Source organism: Ranitomeya variabilis, chromosome 3 (assembly GCF_051348905.1).
Source record: "Ranitomeya variabilis isolate aRanVar5 chromosome 3, aRanVar5.hap1, whole genome shotgun sequence".
Classification (NCBI taxonomy): domain Eukaryota; kingdom Metazoa; phylum Chordata; class Amphibia; order Anura; family Dendrobatidae; genus Ranitomeya; species Ranitomeya variabilis.
In genome coordinates, this window is record NC_135234.1 from 24,315,358 (window position 1) to 24,334,628 (window position 19,271).

Sequence of the window (19,271 nt, forward strand, 5' to 3'; positions counted from 1 at the left end):
GAGAAGTAGAGGACATGAACTCAAGTGTTTGGACTTGATTGTAACAATCCTATACATCAGTATTGATATTTAGGATTGCAACCAGGTGGCTCCTGTCCTCTTTCTCTATAAAGAGGATATTTGCATAACATTGCATGGCCTGTAAGTCTCCTTACACCAACTTGGCGCTCTCCACAAGGAGAAACTTGACCCCTTTGTCCTTCATGTCATACCGTAACATTGATGTATATTATTTTGTATTGTTAAATGGGTTTCTCATTTTGGAAGAAGTGATGGTGGTTGTGTAGGATGGGGTATTGGTAAAGAACCTTTTAGAATTACAATGACAATCCGTGTTCAAATTGGTTCAAACACTTGGCCTCAAGCTCTCTAATGGATGAATAAGTTCAACGGTTTGTCCAGGATTTAAAAAAAAAAAAACGAAAAATTGCTGCTTTCTTTTAAAAAACAACTTATCTCCGGTCCACAGGTTGTAGTTTGTATCACATCTAAACCTCAGTCATATCAATAGAGTTGAGCAACAATACCAAGCACAACCCACAAATACTATACATACGTTTTTTTTTTTATCATTTCTTTTACATCTTAAGTAAGGCCTATGTATTTGGGGTTTGAAGAACTTATCTTCATTGTATAGATATATACATCTTCTTCCTTACCTTTATTCTTGGCTCAACATGTTTGTAAGTATGTATGTGTGTTTGTAATGTATGTGTGATTCATATGTATGTATATGTTGTGTATATATCTGTGTGTAGTTTGTGTTTAATGTGTGTGTATGTTTTGCAAATATGTACATGTATGTAGTATGGGTATGTATGTTTTATGTGTATATGCATATGTAACCAGTGTATGTATGCATTGTGGTAGAGCGACTCACTCAGCTGCTCAAAGAGGTAATCACAAGAACACTTTTCGTTTAAGTTTTCAACTGGTTTATTAAAAATGTACTGCATAAACCAGTGCAAAATTAGGTAAACAAACACGGCCCCTCTGGCATAACAAGAAAACAAAATAGCATACAGTACAGTCTGTGTGGCTGCTGGGACCCATCCACTGGGGGGGAAACAAGGGTCAGGTCTCTTTAACAAGAGCACAGCTTTGCAGATCTAATCTCCAGACCCACCGACCACTGAATGAGTCCCAAGGCTTCACATTTACCTTCTGGACCACACCATGTGGTGGAGATATGGTGAACAGCCTCCCACCCACTCTTCACCTGTCCACAAAAACCCATCCCTTTATATGGCTGATTAACCCTTCTCAGCACATAGTAGTACGCTCAAGCATTTTTCCAGGTTCATATCACTGAGGCTAACATCCTCAGTGACACATATCTCTCCTCTAGTATTTTACCAGTGACCTTCTCACAGCATGTACTGTGTATATACAGTATGTGTGTAATGTGTGTTTAATGTGTATGTATGTATGTGTATGTATGTATGTATAGTGCAATATCTATATGTATGTATCGATATGTATGTCTTATGTGCATACGTGGTGTGTATTCATGCAAGTATTGTCTATATACGTATGTAATGTGTGTTTAATATGTATATGGGTACTGTGATGCAGTGACCCCTGTAACAGGTAGGGGGCGCTGCATGGTCTCCCCGGTATGTGCACGGAGTTGTATTGCGGCCGTGAGAATAGACCTGCAGTGATGTCAGGATCACGTGACCAGCCATGTGATCCATTACTGTGGGTGTGGTTACAGGTACATAACGTGACCAGGGTGTGGGTCACATGGTCCCTGGGTTCCTGTGTGGTTCCAGTGAGTGGACCTGAGTGGTGAGGTTACAGGGGGTTCCTGAGCGCTGTGTGTGGGCTGTATATGCCCCTGTGCTGGAAGACCTGGTAGGAGGCTTCCTGGAGAGCATATGCTGGCGTGAGAGGTCCTGGGAGGTGTACCAGGACCCCTGAGCAACACACAGTGGAACCTGAGGAAGCTACAGTCCTTCGGTGGCTCTGGACTGACTGATGTGTGCCGGCCAGGCAAGTTGGTGAACCCCATAAGGCAGTTTCCCCAGGAGAGAGGACTGACAAGGAGTCAGCAGACGGAGCAGGAGCTCCCATAAGGTACCTCCACAAGCTGTTGGTGCTTGTAACCTGGACTGTGTGGTAACCCACGGCAGCTGGTCAGTGAGGACCAGCATGTTTAGAGTCCGTGAGTCAAAGCCGTAGTTAAAGTGTTTGAAGACGCAAGTTAATATCACCAGTTGGTGCCTGTTGTGTTCATGAGATATACAGAATGAACTGTGCATAACCCGGTTTATGAGGCTTAATAAACCATATGGACTGCTTTGTTTTAAAAACCCGTGCCCGTGTGCTTGAATATCGCAGCCAAGCGAGTGTCCCCCAATACACTCAGTAAGAAAAGTCTTACATTGTCTTACAGTACATAATGCAATATTTATATGTATGTATGTATGGGTATGTATGTACTATATGTATTTGTATATGTAATATGTGTGTATTGTGTATACATGTGTGTTTAATGTGTGTTTAATGTGTGTATGTATGTGTGAATAATGCAGTATGTATATGTAGGAGTATGTATGTATGTCTTATGTGTATACTATATGTTTATGTAATATGTATATGTATACATGGATTGTGTATTAATGTGTGTAATGTTAGGGCAGCATGGTGGCTCAGCGCTGGGGTCCTGGGTTCAAAACCCACCCAGGTCAACATCTGCAAGGGGTTTGTATGCTCTCCCAGTGTTTGCATGGCTTTACTCTGGGAACTCTGGTTTCCTCCCACACTCCAAAGACATACCAATAGAGATTTAAATTGTGAGCGCTGCGGAATAAGATAACGCTTTATAAGCAAAGCATAATGAATAAATAATTAATGTACGTTTAATGTGAATGTGTGTATAGTGCTATGTATGTATGGATATGTCTGTATATCGTATATGCAATGTATGTATTGTGTATATACCTTTGCATTATCTGTATGCACTGTATTTTATATGAATGTATTGTATATACAGTACAGACCAAAAGTTTGGACACACCTTCTCATTTAAAGATTTTTCTGTATTTTCATGACTATGAAAATTGTACATTCACACTGAAGGCATCAAAACTATGAATTAACACATGTGGAATTATATACTTAACAAAAAAGTGTGAAACAACTGAAATTATGTCTTATATTCTAGGTTCTTCAAAGTAGCCACCTTTTGCTTTGATGGCTGCTTTGCACACTCTTGGCATTCTCTTGATGAGCTTCAAGAGGTAGTCACCGGGAATGGTTTTCACTTCACAGGTGTGCCCTGTCAGGTTTAATAAGTGGGATTTCTTGCCTTATAAATGGGATTGGGACCATCAGTTGTGTTGAGCAGATGTTTGGTGGATACACAGCTGATAGTCCTACTGAATAGACTGTTAGAATTTGTATTATGGCAAGAAAAAAGCAGCTAAGTAAAGAAAAACGAGTGGCCATCATTACTTTAAGAAATGAAGGTCAGTCAGTCCGAAAAATTGGGAAAACTTTGAAAGTGTCCCCAAGTACAGTGACAAAAACCATCAAGCGCTACAAAGAAACTGGCTCACATGAGGATCGCCCCAGGAAAGGAAGACCAAGAGTCACCTCTGCTTCTGAGGATAAGTTTATCCGAGTCACCAGCCTCAGAAATCGCAGGTTAACAGCAGCTCAGATTAGAGACCAGGTCAATGCCACACAGTTCTAGCAGCAGACACATCTCTACAACAACTGTTAATAGGAGACTTTGTGCAGCAGGCCTTCATGGTAAAATAGCTGCTAGGAAACCACTGCTAAGGACAGGCAACAAGCAGAAGAGACTTGTTTGGGCTAAAGAACACAAGGAATGGACATTAGACCAGTGGAAATCTGTGCTTTGGTCTGATGAGTCCAAATTTGAGATCTTTGGTTCCAACCACCGTGTCTTTGTGCGACGCAGAAAAGGTGAACGGATGGACTCTACATGCCTGGTTCCCACCGTGAAGCATGGAGGAGGAGGTGTGATGTGTGGGGGAGCTTTGCTGGTGACACTGTTGGGGATTTATTCAAAATTGAAGGCATACTGAACCAACATGGCTACCAGAGCATCTTGCAGCGGCATGCTATTCCATCCGGTTTGCGTTTAGTTGGACCATCATTTATTTTTCAACAGGACAATGACCCCAAACACTCCTCCAGGCTGTGTAAGGGCTATTTGACCAAGAAGGAGAGTGATGGGGTGCTACGCCAGATGACCTGGCCTCCACAGTCACCAGACCTGAACCCAATCGAGATGGTTTGGGGTGAGCTGGACCGGAGAGTGAAGGCAAAAGGGCCAACAAGTGCTAAGCATCTCTGGGAACTCCTTCAAGATTGTTGGAAGACCATTCCCGGTGACTACCTCTTGAAGCTCATCAAGAGAATGCCAAGAGTGTGCAAAGCAGTCGTAAAAGCAAAAGGTGGCTACTTTGAAGAACCTAGAATATAAGACATAATGTCAGTTGTTTCACACTTTTTTGTTAAGTCTATAATTCCACATGTGTTGTTAATTCATAGTTTTTGATGCCTTCAGTGCGAATGTACAATTTTCATAGTCATGAAAATACAGAAAAATCTTTAAATGAGAAGGTGTGTCCAAACTTTTGGTCTGTACTGTATGTATTGTGTATACAGTATATATGTGTGTATTGTCTTTGCATATGTACTGTATGTATGTGATAGTTATAAAATGATCTTTCACTAAGACAAAATTGGCCAGGTTTTTTGTGTCTAATTTTATACCTGCTCTTTCCTTTTTTTAAACCATCTATACATTTGTAAATATACAAATGTAATGTATATTTAGTTGTGTATTATATATACATGTAACATAGATAAACTGTATTTGACTATTTTTTTTATCGCAGGTCACGCTTCAAAGCAATGGTCCACACAGAGCCTCAGCTAACCCACATTCATGGTGAAGAGGTAATCAATAGATGATCAGAGAAACGTATACTGGTCTGTTTTTTGCAGTTCTGAATCATTCATTTTAGCATATAATGTACTTGAAAACAGGGAAAAAATTCTATGTGCAGTGAAAAGTTAAACATACACATTTTTACATTTAGGCTGTGTGCACACATTGCGGATTTTTTGTTTTTTTCGCGTTTTTTCGCTATAAAAACGCATAAAAAATGCATACATTGTGCAGCCCATCATTTAGAATGCATTCCGCAATTTTTGGGAACATGATGCTTTTTTTCCGCCAAAAAAACGCATCACGGTAAAAAACGCATCATGTTCATTAATTTTGCGGATTTTTAGCGTTTTTCCCACTATTTAATGCATTGGGAAGCTCCGGAAAAATACCCGTCAAAAACGCGTCAAAAAAGCGACAAAACCGCGAGAAAAACGTATGCGGATTTCTTGCAGAAAATGTCCGGTTTTGCTCAGGAAATTTCTGCAAGAAATCCTGAACGTGTGCACATAGCCTTACTGTGCAGAAAATAATGAGCCAGGAACGTGATTCTTCAAGTCGATACGATTACGGAGATACCAAACTTTTAACCCCTTCACCCCCAAGGGTGGTTTGCACGTTATGGACCGGGCCAATTTTTACAATTCTGACCACTGTCCCTTTATGAGGCTATAACTCTGGAACGCTTCAACGGATCCTGGTGATTCTGACATTGTTTTCTCGTGACATATTGTACTTCATGATAGTGGTAAAATTTCTTTGATATTACCTGCGTTTATTTGTGAAAAAAATGGAAATTTGGCGAAAATTTTGAAAATTTCGCAATTTTCCAAATTTGAATTTTTATGCAATTAAATCACAGTGATATGTCACACAAAATACTTAATAAGTAACATTTCCCACATGTCTACTTTACATCAGCACCATTTTGGAACCAAAATTTTTTTTTGTTAGGGAGTTATAAGGGTTAAACGTTGACCAGCAATTTCTCATTTTTACAACACCATTTTTTTTTTAGGGACCACATCTCATTTGAAGTCATTTTGAGGGGTCTATATGATAGAAAATACCCAAGTGTGACACCATTCTAAAAACTGCACCCCTCAAGGTGCTCAAAACCACATTCAAAAAGTTTATTAACCCTTCAGGTGTTTCACAGGAATTTTTGGAATGTTTAAATAAAAATGAACATTTAACTTTTTTTCACACAAAATTTACTTCAGCTCCAATTTGTTTTATTTTACCAAGGGTAACAGGAGAAAATGGACCCCAAAAGATGTTGAACAATTTGTCCTGAGTACGCTGATACCCCATATGTAGGGGTAAACCACTGTTTGGGCGCATGACAGAGCTCGAAAGCGAAGGAGCGCCATTTGACTTTTCAATGCAAAATTGACTGGAATTGAGATGGGACGCCGTGTTGCGTTTGGAGAGCCACTGATGTGCCTAAACATTGAATCCCCCCACAAGTGACACGATTTTGGAAAGTAGACCCCCTAAGGAACTTATCTAGATGTGTTGTGAGCACTTTGACTTACCAAGTGCTTCACAGAAGTTTATAATGCAGAACCGTAAAAATAAAAAATCATATTTTTTCACAAAAATGATCTTTTCGCCCCCAATTTTTTATTTTCCCAAGGGTAAGAGAAGAAATTGGACCCCAAAAGTTGTTGTACAATTTGTCCTGAGTACGCTGATACCCCATATGTGGGGGTAAACCACTGTTTGGGCGCATGGGAGAGCTCGGAAGGGAAGGAGCGCCGTTTGACTTTTCACTGCAAAATTGACAGGAATTGACATGGGACGCCATGTTGCGTTTGGAGAGCCCCTGATGTGCCTAAACATTGAAACCCCCCACAAGTGACACCATTTTGGAAAGTAGACCCCCTAAGGAACTTATCTAGATGTGTAGTGAGCACTTTGACCCACCAAGTGCTTCACAGAAGTTTATAATGCAGAACCGTAAAAATAAAAAATCATATTTTTTCACAAAAATGATCTTTTCGCCCCCAATTTTTTATTTTTCCAAGGGTAAGAGAAGAAATTGGACCCCAAAAGTTGTTGTACAATTTGTCCTGAGTACGCTGATACCCCATATGTGGGGGTAAACCACTGTTTGGGCACATGGGAGAGTTCGGAAGGGAAGGAGCGCCGTTTGACTTTTCACTGCAAAATTGACAGGAATTGAGATGGGACGCCATGTTGCGTTTGGAGAGCCACTGATGTGCCTAAACATTGAAACCCCCCACAAGTGACACCATTTTGGAAAGTAGACCCCCTAAGGAACTTATCTAGATGTGTAGTGAGCACTTTGACCCACCAAGTGCTTCACAGAAGTTTATAATGCAGAACCGTAAAAATAAAAAATCATATTTTTTCACAAAAATGATCTTTTCGCCCCCAATTTTTTATTTTTCCAAGGGTAAGAGAAGAAATTGGACCCCAAAAGTTGTTGTACAATTTGTCCTGAGTACGCTGATACCCCATATGTGGGGGTAAACCACTGTTTGGGCGCATGGGAGAGTTCGGAAGGGAAGGAGCGCCGTTTGACTTTTCACTGCAAAATTGACAGGAATTGAGATGGGACGCCATGTTGCGTTTGGAGAGCCACTGATGTGCCTAAACATTGAAACCCCCCCACAAGTGACACCATTTTGGAAAGTAGACCCCCTAAGGAACTTATCTAGAGGTGTGGTGAGCACTTTGACCCACCAAGTGCTTCACAGAAGTTTATAATGCAGAGCCGTAAAAATAAAACAAAAATTTTTTCCCACAAAAATTATTGTTTAGCCCCCAGTTTTGTATTTTCCCGAGGGTAACAGGAGAAATTGGACCCCAAAAGTTGTTGTCCAATTTGTCTTGAGTACGCTGATACCCCATATGTGGGGGGGAACCACCGTTTGGGCGCATGGGAGGGCTCGGAAGGGAAGGAGCACCATTTGGAATGCAGACTTAGATGGAATGGTCTGCAGGCGTCACATTGCGTTTGCAGAGCCCCTAATATACCTAAACAGTAGAAACCCCCCACAAGTGACACCATTTTGGAAAGTAGACCCCCTAAGGAACTCATCTAGATGTGTTGTGAGAGCTTTGAACCCCCAAGTGTTTCACTACAGTTTATAACGCAGAGCCATGCAAATAAAAAAAAAAAAATTTTCCACAAAAATTATTTTTTAGCCCCTAGTTTTCTATTTTCCCAAGGGTAACAGGAGAAATTGGACCCCAAAAGTTGTTCTCCAAAGTGTTCCGAGTACGCTGATACCCCATATGTTGGGGTAAACCCCTGTTTGGGCGCACGGGAGAGCTTGGAAGGGAAGAAGCACTGATTTACTTTTTCAACGCAGAATTGGCTGGAATTGAAATCGGACGCCATGTCACATTTGGAGAGCCCCTGATGTGCTTAAACAGTGGAAACCCCCAATTATAACTGAAACCCTAATCCAAACACACCCCTAACCCTAACCCCAACGGTAACCCTAACCACACCTGTAACCCAGACACACCCCTAACCCTAATCCCAACCCTATTCCCAACCGTAAATGTAATCCAAACCCTAACCCTAACTTTAGCCCCAACCCTAGCCCTAACCCTAATGGGAAAATGGAAATAAATAAATTTTTTAAATTTTTTTTATTTTTCCCTAACTAAGGGGGTGATGAAGGGGGGTTTGATTTACTTTTATAGCGGGTTATTTAGCGGATTTTTAGGATTGGCAGCCGTCACACACTGAAAGACGCTTTTTATTGCAAAAAATATTTTTTGCGTTACCACATTTTGAGAGCTATAATTTTTCCATATTTGAGTCCACAGAGTCATGTGAGGTCTTGTTTTTTGTGGGACGAGTTGACGTTTTTATTGGTAACATGTTCGGGCACGGGAGATTTTTTTGATCGCTTTTTATTCCGATTTTTGTGAGGCAGAATGACCAAAAACCAGCTATTCATGAATTTCTTTTGGGGGGAGGCGTTTATACCGTTCCGCGTTTGATAAAATTGATAAAGCAGTTTTATTCTTTGGGTCAGTATGATTACAGCGATACCTCATTTATATAATTTTTTTTATGTTTTGGCGCTTTTATACGATAAAAGCTAATTTATAGAAAAAATAATTATTTTGGCATCGCTTTATTCTGAGGACTATAACTTTTTTATTTTTTTGCTGATGATGGTGTATGGTGGCTCGTTTTTTGCGGGACAAGATGATGTTTTCAGCGGTACCATGGTTATTTATATCCGTCTTTTTGATCGCGTGTTATTCCACTTTTTGTTTGGCGGTATGAGAATAAAGCGTTGTTTTTTGACTCGTTTTTTTTTTTTTTTTTTTTTTACGGTGTTCACTGAAGGGGTTAACTAGTGATATAGTTTTATAGGTGGGGTCGTTACGGATGCGGCGATACTAAATATGTGTACTTTTATTATTTGATTTTTTTTTTATTTAGATAAAGAAATGTATTTATGGGAATAATTTTTTTATTTTATTTATTTATTTAGGATTTTTTTTTTTTATTTTTTTTTTACACATGTGGACATTTTTTTTAAACTTTTTTACTTTGTCCCAGGGGGGGACATCACAGATCGGTGATTTGACAGTGTGCACAGCACTCTGTCAAATCGGCGATCTCACTTAGAGTGCAGCAAGCTTACCAGCACCTGCACTGAGCAGGCACTCGGTAAGCCACCTCCCTCCCTGCAGGACCCGGATGCCGCGGCCATCTTGGATCCGGGACCTGCGGCGAGGAGGGAGATAGGAGACCCTCAGAGCAGCGCGATCATATCGCGTTGCTCCGGGGGTCTCAGGGAAGCCCGCAGGGAGCCCCCTCCCTGCGCGATGCTTCCCTATACCGCCGGTACACCGCGATCATGTTTGATCGCGGTGTGCTGGGGGTTAATGTGCCGGGGGCGGTCCGTGACCGCTCCTGGCACATAGTGCCGGATGTCAGCTGCGATAGTCAGCTGACACCCGGCCGCGCTCCCCCCGTGAGCGCGGCTGATCGTGCTGGACGTACTATTCCATCCTTGGGAAGTAGGGCCCACCCCACATGGACGGAATAGTACGTCTAATGACAGAAAGGGGTTAAAGGTTTTTATTATTTTACTGGTGAAATGAAACGGTTCCAAAGAAAGCAAAAAAAAAGTTTTGAGTCCTGGAAAATGATGGCACAAGCCAGAGGTTTTTTTTAAAGGAAGCACACTAATCAAAATTTTTATCCTCTTAATATAGTGCAGTCATTATATTATATAGCACTGTGTACTTACAATTGCTCATTTTGCCTTTCTACCCAGATAATTCTTCTCTTTTTCATTAGGTCTGTGACATCACCTGATTAATTACTGATGAGCTAAATCCTTCTAAGCTCTATGTAGAAACAGGAGGTCAATTTTCTCTGCACAATTCAGGAGTCACTGAAAAAGTGAGCAGCTGGGTCAGGAGGTGAAGAAGGGAATGATTTATGCAGGGAAACGAGTCTTCCTGTTTCTACATAGAGCAAAGAAAAGAGAAGAATAAGAGAAATATTTAATAAAAAGTTGTATGTATCATCAGAAACCAGAAGAGTAATACCTACAGTTCACTCTGCAAAATAAAAAATCCCCCACACAGCTCCATGTATTTAGAAGCAAAAAAAGGTCAAGAAATGGTGACATAAACCATTTTTATAGAAGTTCAGAGTTTATTTAAACTATTAAAAGCTGCAAAAAAAGTCTCAAGTTTGGTGTCGCCATAATTATACAGACCTGAAAAATCATATTGCCAGGTTATTTTTGCTGAATCTTGAATGACATAAACATTAAACCCAAAAAATAATGGGAGAATTTTGTGCCTTTCACCATTTTCACCTCATTTTAAATTTTGTTACCTGGTTTTCAGTATTCTATTTAGTAAAATGAATGGTGTAGTTTAAAACTACAAAGTGTTCAGAAAAAAATAAAACATGCCCTCATATGGCTATCTCCATGGAAATAGAAAGTTATGGCTCCTGGAAGAAAGGGTTGAAAAAAAAAAAAGGGCAAAAATGAAAAAATTGCTTTGCAAAGGGGTTGTAAGGTGGCAGCTGGACAGGTCCTGGATGGGAGATAAGTGTCACCGAGTTGGCTAGCCCCGGTGATGTGAAGCCTGGAAAAGCAGGTTCGGCTCCAGCACTGTTAGTCCTGAGAGGTTTTTTAATGGTTTCGGATTTTGAGACTGGGTTTTAGGAATGGCCAGAAGAGCTGGCTGGGACTGGCCGTTCCAGTTCTCTACTTCCTGGGTTTTAATGACTTCATTAAAGCAACTGAGCTGCCTCAGAAGTTGTATGTGAGTGAGACGTGGGAGTCCTCTTGGTGCTGCTGATATCCTTGGCAGGAGTTGAGAGAGCTGGACATTTAAATGGTTTTGTTTTTCCTTATCCTGATTTGTACACTGGAGAAAGGCTGTTTGCTTTCAGAGAGAAGGAACCACTACATGTTATTCCTCTTTAATAAGCTGACAGCAAATCACTAGGATATATGGTACTATCACTTTATGATAAGAACCTATGGTGTACAGCACTGTTCTAGCCCTGAGAAGGTTTTACTGTTTTCTTTTTTGCAGAATGACAGCCTATTCAAAGTTTGGTTCAGCCAACTGCAGTTCCTTGCACAGCCAAGTGTCCAGGAGCTGCACTGTGCAGAGTGGAATACAAAATGCAAATCTGTCATTTTTTTTTAAATAGCCGTTTACAACACCATATTAAAATGTTTATATCACCTTTATCATAAAATATATATATATATATATATATATATATGTTTCTGATTATATATTATCTACGCTATTCACTTTCACCGTTTTGGTAGAGAAAAACAAAAAAAAGGCTCCATGAAGATGGCACCTGCGCAGTAGCATCGTTCTGATAGATATCTGCAACTGCGCAGGCTCCGCCGTGCCGTCTTGATGGAGCCCAATTTTTTTTTTTCTGTCAAAATGGAGCTGGTGGCGTGGCCTGTCTAGTAGCATCTATCGGAACACGATAGATGCTACAGCGCACGCGCGGCCGCCAACACAGTTTTGATTAAAATAATTTTTTTTTTCAAAACTAAATAAAATGAAAACAGGCATATTATCCACCACATCATGCTACAGCGCAGGTGCCACCACCGACGCCCGCCTGACTTTTTATTTTTTTTTAAACATATTATATTCAGTATGTATTATAGAGGGCAGGTCAGTGAGGGATCAGTGACCTGTCATAAGCCACAAGGATGAATATTAAAGCAAAGCATCACATAAAGCCCCATGCACAGCCCCAATAAGTTATTAAAGAGAACCGGTTGCTCTGTTTTCACATATGGCAGTCGGAGGTTCGGCTGTATAGACTTTTATCATTCCATAAAAATGATCCCCGCTTTGTAGATGTCAGATGTGTCAGTCATGAGAAATCTAGTACAGAAGCCATATGCAAATCAGTCTGAAAGAGCACTGGGGGTGTGTCAATGCACTTGGAAGAAAACAAGTTAACACCTATCCACAGGAAGAGGTCTCACCGCAGAGAATTGTACCGATCAGAAGAACAGGAAACTTTTATCTCTGTTACAATGGAGCAACATTGCAGATGCAGGGATTATAATAAAACAACAAAATGAGTTATATTTCCCAACTCTAACGCCCCATCGCGCCAGTGCTGGTCCTTCCTATAGTCTCTGTTGGAACAGGAAAACAATGAAGATCTCTTCTTGTGCCATCTGATCACCGAGGTTGCAGCCAACAGGTGACTGCATCGGTCATCATTGAATGTGCCTTTTTTAAATGGAACCTCATAAAAGTGATAATTTTTTTTCTCACTGACATGTTCCCTTCCCACCTCCCAAAAATAGATCTAGATTTTTTTTAAAAACTCGTGGCTCAAAATGGTAAAAACTTTAAAACCTTAAGCCATTACAAAAAACTGCATAGATAACAATGTATAGAAAAAAGTTAAAATGACATGAAAACAAAAAAAGCCTTTCCTGAAAAATCAGTTCTTAAATAGAACAGAGAGGGAGGAGGGAGATGCAGCTGCAGTACCTCTGTGCATGTGAAGGCAGCTATAAAGCTGTGTGTGTAGGGCGAGTGCACAGGTACAGAATTATGAGATGTTTAAGCAACACGTAAAGATGCAACTTGCCCACAAAGAGCCAACATTTCTCATTGCATTTTATCCAATTCACATCTCCTGCTGCTGTTTTTATTAATTTTCTCTCTATTTTTTTACTTTACAGGAAAAACAAGATTTTGAACCTTACGTGACCTACACCCAAAGAGAGAATGTTATTTATTGCATGGCAACAAAATTTGTTGCCCTTGATGCTGCTGACTCTGCCCAGGTCACAGACCATGCCCGCAACGCTCTCCCATAGAAGTCAAGGAACATCAGACGATTGTTTTCTATCAGCATTAACGCTTTAAAAAAAACCTGACAAAAATATGAATATTTTATTTAGTGTAAATTCCACTGTTCTCCTCAGCTCGGTGTTGTTGTTTTTTGGTTTCTGTGTCTTTTCACTCCTGAGATATTGCCCCCTTCTTCACTGTATATAAATGGCAAAAAGACACCCACACATAAGAGTATAAGACCACTCCCACTTGTCTAAAAAGACTAGATTTATATACAGGGAAAAGAGAGTCATATAACAGGAACAGAGAGGTGCTGAAGGAATAACAATGACGGATTCAGGAGAAAAGTGACATTTACGCCACATTAAAAACAAAAACATTTTTATGGCAAGTAACATTCCTTTTTGATAACTGATAAAGTTTGGTTTATAAGGACTGGAAGAATATTTTAGATGTTGCCTTAAAAAAGATATTTTGTCAGACATAAGATTTCCATTTTTTAAGACAACAAACCTGTTTTTGTGAGACATGTTGCAAAATTTCCTGGTATCGTTTGGGGGCGTGTACTTCTTCCCCTGCATGATGTCGACCAATCATAAGCAGGAGGCATCATGCAGGGGAGAAAATATCTTAAGCAGGGCTGAGTGTGCTTACACCTTCAGATTTCCTCTCATGGCAGTCAGTGTGGGGGGAGGGGAAACAGGTGAGCTGACAGCCTTGTAAGAGTAGATGTGCAGCTGCAGAGGTGTTTGTAATCACACACAGCTGTGCTCTATACTACACAATATGTGTAGAGATCAGGGCTGAGGGAAGGGCTGCTTATCCTTCCATGTCAAAGCAGAAATAATATTCTCCTGACCTTCTTGGGGCATGTTCTTTTTTCCCCTGCATGACACCTTCTGCTTATAATTCGTCAACATCATGCAGGAGTAAAATTACACATTCCCAAAGACAATTCTGGGGAAAGGTCCTTGTGGAGAAACCACATTATATCTTAATTACCCAGACAACTATGTTTAGAAAACCAAGAAGAATTGACTTTTTACCTGTATGTTGGCTTTTGAATTTAAGTGTTGATTTCTGGTTGGTCAAGAAAACAGACTTTTGTTTGTGAAAGCCTGGGATATTGACTTGTAAGCTGATATTTGATATAACATAGTGTGCTCATATCCTTGATGAATAGTGAGGTCTACTCATATACTAATTATACATTGTCTAGCCAAGATAGTTTGCTGCTTTTTAAAACAGAGGAGGAAATTCTATACAAATAGATTCCAAAATCAAGCAAGGCAACTTGGACATCACCATTCTTCATCTTATCTGTGAGGGTGGACTGAAAGACACTGGGTAAACCTAAAAATAGGTTACATGCCTCTGTATAAAAAGACTCAGACAGAGAGACGGGGAGAGAGACAGCCAGAGATTCTGCCAAGACATATTCATCCAAAGGATCAGAGACAAGACAGCTGTCAATGTGGGTTATTGCTGCTTAATAAACCAGCTTTAAGCAAAGGAAAAAATAATCAGCCCTCCGTGCAATCACAACAATGTAAACTGTTCTTTGACAAAGTCTCGTAAGAACCAGTCCTGATCACACAGACTTGATAGCATCCAGTATACAGCTCAGTCTGGATATACCACACAGGAGACCTTCTTCCTCCACATACACACCATGTGTCAAACAACAGACGCAATCTTAACATGTTATCCACACCCAGAGTTGGGGTCTGTGGGCAGCCAGACCCACCAATCTCTCAGGCTACCTGTAATACCTGACCCAGATGCACCAAACAATCCTCTTAGTGCTATGTGCACTAGAGCAATACTCCAGGATTACATCAATGATGACAACCACCTCTGTGACACATACCTTCCATCAACTATGTGTCCGGTAGCTGCCTTACAATGGGTATAAGTATTGTACAGGTTTTATTTTTATTTTTTTGAAAGGGTGAAAAAACAGTAATTCTGTCATTACTTTCTTTTGGACTGCATTTAATGAGCGGTTTTGAATCAAATTAATATAGTTTCTTGTGTTTTACTGCTCCTGGCAGCAAAATACTGCTTTTTGTTTAGTGACTTGTAGTTATTTTTGTCCCGTTTTGACATACATACAACGTAATTGCTTTTCATTCTATTTTAGGGAGCGTTTCTGATATTAATTTTTAGTTAAAGTGGTTTTCCGAGAACCCTATATTCAGGAGCTCACTATTCCCCTGCTTCCTGACTTCCTACTTTTCTGCTGGCGGTGCACTTCTGATGATTTACAGTTTGGGGCCACAGCATTTGAGAATGAGCTTTTGGCCCAAACTGTGCACTGAAGATGTCAGAATTCAGCCATCTGGCCAGTTTAAAGTACAACAATTGCTATATTCATAGCAAGCATTGTGCAAGAAATTGGCCACCTCAGCGCTACTCTTGGCAACAAGCTGTAAAATTAAAAATCCCAGTTTCCTTGAGAATGGAAAGGATTTTTAATAAGAGGTAAATTGCAAAGTTGACTGTTTTTACAAGCACATTACAGTTCGAGTTTGCTCATCTCTATTCATTACATCTCATCTGTCATAAAAACTTTTTGCATACAAACTTTAATTATATATTTTAAATGAATTATTAATGCACTAGAAATCAATAGCAAGTCAGCACAATATTTTTTACAGATTTTTTTTTAATAAAATTAATGTTAGTTGGAGACAGTGTGCTTATGTCCTTGCTCGTTACAAATTACTGTACTGAGTTTTTAAATTTCTTGTGCAATACTTTTTGTACAGGTAAATGATTGTTTTTAAAGTTACAAAAGAAAATTCCCCCAAATCCTGACATTTAACAGTGACTATCTACATCATACTTTGTGCATGTAGCAAGAAATCTGTTTTACTAGTCAAATTTTACACGCCACACCAACAAAGAACCCTATTGCAGATGTTGTAAAAAATTTAAGGAAAATGAAGGTGTAATGTCAACAGACAGGGCAGTGTAAAACAAAAAGAAAAAAGAAAACATGGCTAAGAATGTGGGAGTAGCAGCAGAAGCAACAGCACCACCACTGGCACAGCACTGATCTTACGGGCATTAGTACTACAAAATGCAGGTCACAGTTGTTCTCCTTTGCCCCTGGCAAGCGTATTGTGAGTAATTGGAGGACGTTATTGAATAATATGGATAAAATAATAATAATAATGAGGGATAATTTTTGGACCTTCTTTTAAATTTAAAAATAATGAAAAGTCTGTCAGTACACTGTGGGCGTTTGATTAATACTGGGTTAGCATCCATTTCTGTCGTGATGTCAATTTGACAATACTAAGACTGTGTTTGTGCTAAAGAGCTTGAAAAAGATTGGATAGAGTCCTAGAAGCCCATGATTCACATGAATTTTAGGGGCGGTTGGAGTCATTCCAGTATTTCAATATGCAGCAAATCAATTTGCTGCAAATAAAACTTTAAGGAAAAATTGCTTGAACCTTGTGAAATCAAATTTCAGAAGACTCGATCATCTCTAGTTAAAAAACTTATGGATTATTATGAATGTGAGGATATTGTATATTTATGGGGGGGGGTTAATGTTTAGAATTTTAATATTTAATTGCAAATGATTATTTAAAAAATGTTTTTAATTTGAAATTATTTTAATTGTTAAAATTTACTTTAACATTAGGTAAAAAATATGGATATGGATTTCTACGTTCAAATGCAGCATAATAAAACTATATGATCCTACAAATTACTGTAATAATTTTATAATGCATTGTACATCAACAGAATAGATGTAAAATGTTTATTGACAAAATGAAAGTTTGCTGAGGTCTAACCACCAGGCTAGAAGTTTAGAGGCCCATGAAGATTTAACTCCATTCAAACTAAGGAGCCTCAGCCAAAATTTAATAAACAATGCCATAGGATTATCCCTCCTCCGCCAAATCTTATAGCAGGTGGGTAACATTCCCCTAAAAATCACCAAAGACTTGCCGTCACGGCGTAGAATACGTCTCCTCAAGAGTCCAGTGGTGGCGGCTTTACACCACTCTATCTGGCGGCATTGTGCTGAGTGATTTATGGCTGCATCCAACTGCTTAGCCGGCGGGGCGTAGTTTTGTGCCGATGTTAATGCCAAAGGTGTGGACTCTTCAGTTATGTTGTCAGCAGGGCATTGGTTATTTTTCTGCCCTCTACTTCTCAACACTCAGCCATCTGCTCTCTAACGTTACGGGGTCTCCACTTCGTGGCTGAGTTGCTGCGGTTCCGTCCACTTCTCAATAATATCACTCACAGGTAATGGGGAAAAATTCAAGAGGAGGAAATATCATGAACGGACTTGCTTCACCAGTGGCTCCATTTACAGAACCTTGCTGGTATCAGTGAGCTCTGGTCCACCGGCCGTTCTGTCATGTTAGTAAAGGCGGGACGGTGTAGCGGTGGGATGAATGTTGTACTCCACGAGGCTGGTGGGCTGGATGTTATAAACCGGGGACAGATGTTATATACCGGGGTTGAGTGGCCTTATGTTATACATAGGGGGCGAGTGACTGGAGGTTATACATCTGGGTGCAATGAGGGCAGATGTTATACATGAAGAGGCAAAGGAACTGAAACTTGAATTTAGTGATTAAGACTTGTGTCCAAAATACTTTTCTTGGTTTTGTGTAAATATAAACTAATTCTATACTTACAGTTATATATGACATAGTTAAGAGCAAAACCACAAAACCTGAACTCTGCGCTTACAGAGAAAAGAAGCGTGTGGGCAGAAAGCAGAGGCAGAACAAAAAAATGTTAAGCTTAATGCTTTACTACAATATTCCAAAACATTAAGAACAAAGGACGTCGTCCGACTCATAGTTTTTAGATCATTTACCGTAGATGTTTCTGTGGATGATGAAATACAATTATCAGAATTTCATAAATTTTTAAACTTCTATTAACAAATACATCAAATAAATGTAAAGACTCAATAGTTCCAGTGTTAACCCTTATTTTTCACGACTTCTACCATCGGCCCTGACAGCTGGATGTCAGCATCTGGGCCAAATCCTGACTGGCATAAATCCATTTTTCCAAATCTGTTTTTGAAGTTCATCGCAATTTCTGTGTTTTTCTTTGTCCTCTCACTTTTTGAGGTTTGACTAAAGGTTCTGAATAGGATTAAGATATGAGGAATTTCCTGTCATGGAGTTAAAATGTCAAGATTTTGTTCACCGAGCCACTTAATTATCAATTTCCCTTGTGACATAGTCTCCATCATGCTGGGAAAAGAATTGTTAATTATCATCTATTGCTCCTGGATGGTTGGGAGAAGAAAGAGAAAAAAAAACACCAATTCTGCTATGGTTTATGACAATTTATACTTTTAATTTGCTGCCCAAATAAAGTGTTTTCTTTATTCTGTGGGTCAGCACGATTATGGTGATACCAAATTTATACTGATTTGTTCATGTATTCTTACTTTTATTATAGTGCTTTGGAACAAAGCACTATACTGTTATTCCACCGTGGTAAACTTCTTCTTATTCTTATTATTCAGTCCGCACGTAATGCGGCCCGAACCGCTAAACTCACAGACTCCAGTGAGGTGTCATTTCGAAGCCAGCGTTCCTGAGAGGTGTGCTAAGTATTTTTCGTGTCGATCGGATTTGTAGTTTTTGCGCAATTTGTGTTTGAAAAAAGTCTTTCAATGCGTTTCAATGGAGAAATTTTCCTATACGTTTATAATGGGCTGGTTTCTGAGGCAATTTCTAAAAATAACTGCCACCTGGCCGATTAGCTCATTGATATGCGCAGTCAGACACAGTTACTATGCCAACTCCTATGAACTCTACATCAGCTCACCAGGTCACAAGTTTTGTCAGATAATATCAGCTCTTAAAGTGACAGTACAGCACAATTCCAAACCACTATCCGTAGTCTTATAATTATTAGACTGTGGCCCGATTCTAACTCATCGGGTATTCTAGAATATGCATGTCCACGTAGTATATTGCACAGCCACGCAGTATACAGTGCAGAGCCGTGCAGT

At 39.8% G+C, this 19,271-nt stretch overlaps 1 protein-coding gene across 1 annotated transcript in view; it reads left to right on the forward strand.

Moving 5' to 3' along the window:
* Window positions 1-16,949, forward strand: part of LOC143815006 (cell surface glycoprotein CD200 receptor 1-A-like) — a 36,154-nt gene extending 19,205 nt beyond the window's left edge. The window contains exons 4-5 of the mRNA XM_077293779.1: window positions 4,878-4,938; window positions 13,144-16,949. Coding sequence (XP_077149894.1) covers window positions 4,878-4,938; window positions 13,144-13,281 — 199 coding nt within the window. The 3' untranslated portion in view covers window positions 13,282-16,949. The remainder of the gene's footprint in view (window positions 1-4,877; window positions 4,939-13,143) is intronic.
* Window positions 16,950-19,271: the final 2,322 nt, after the last annotated feature.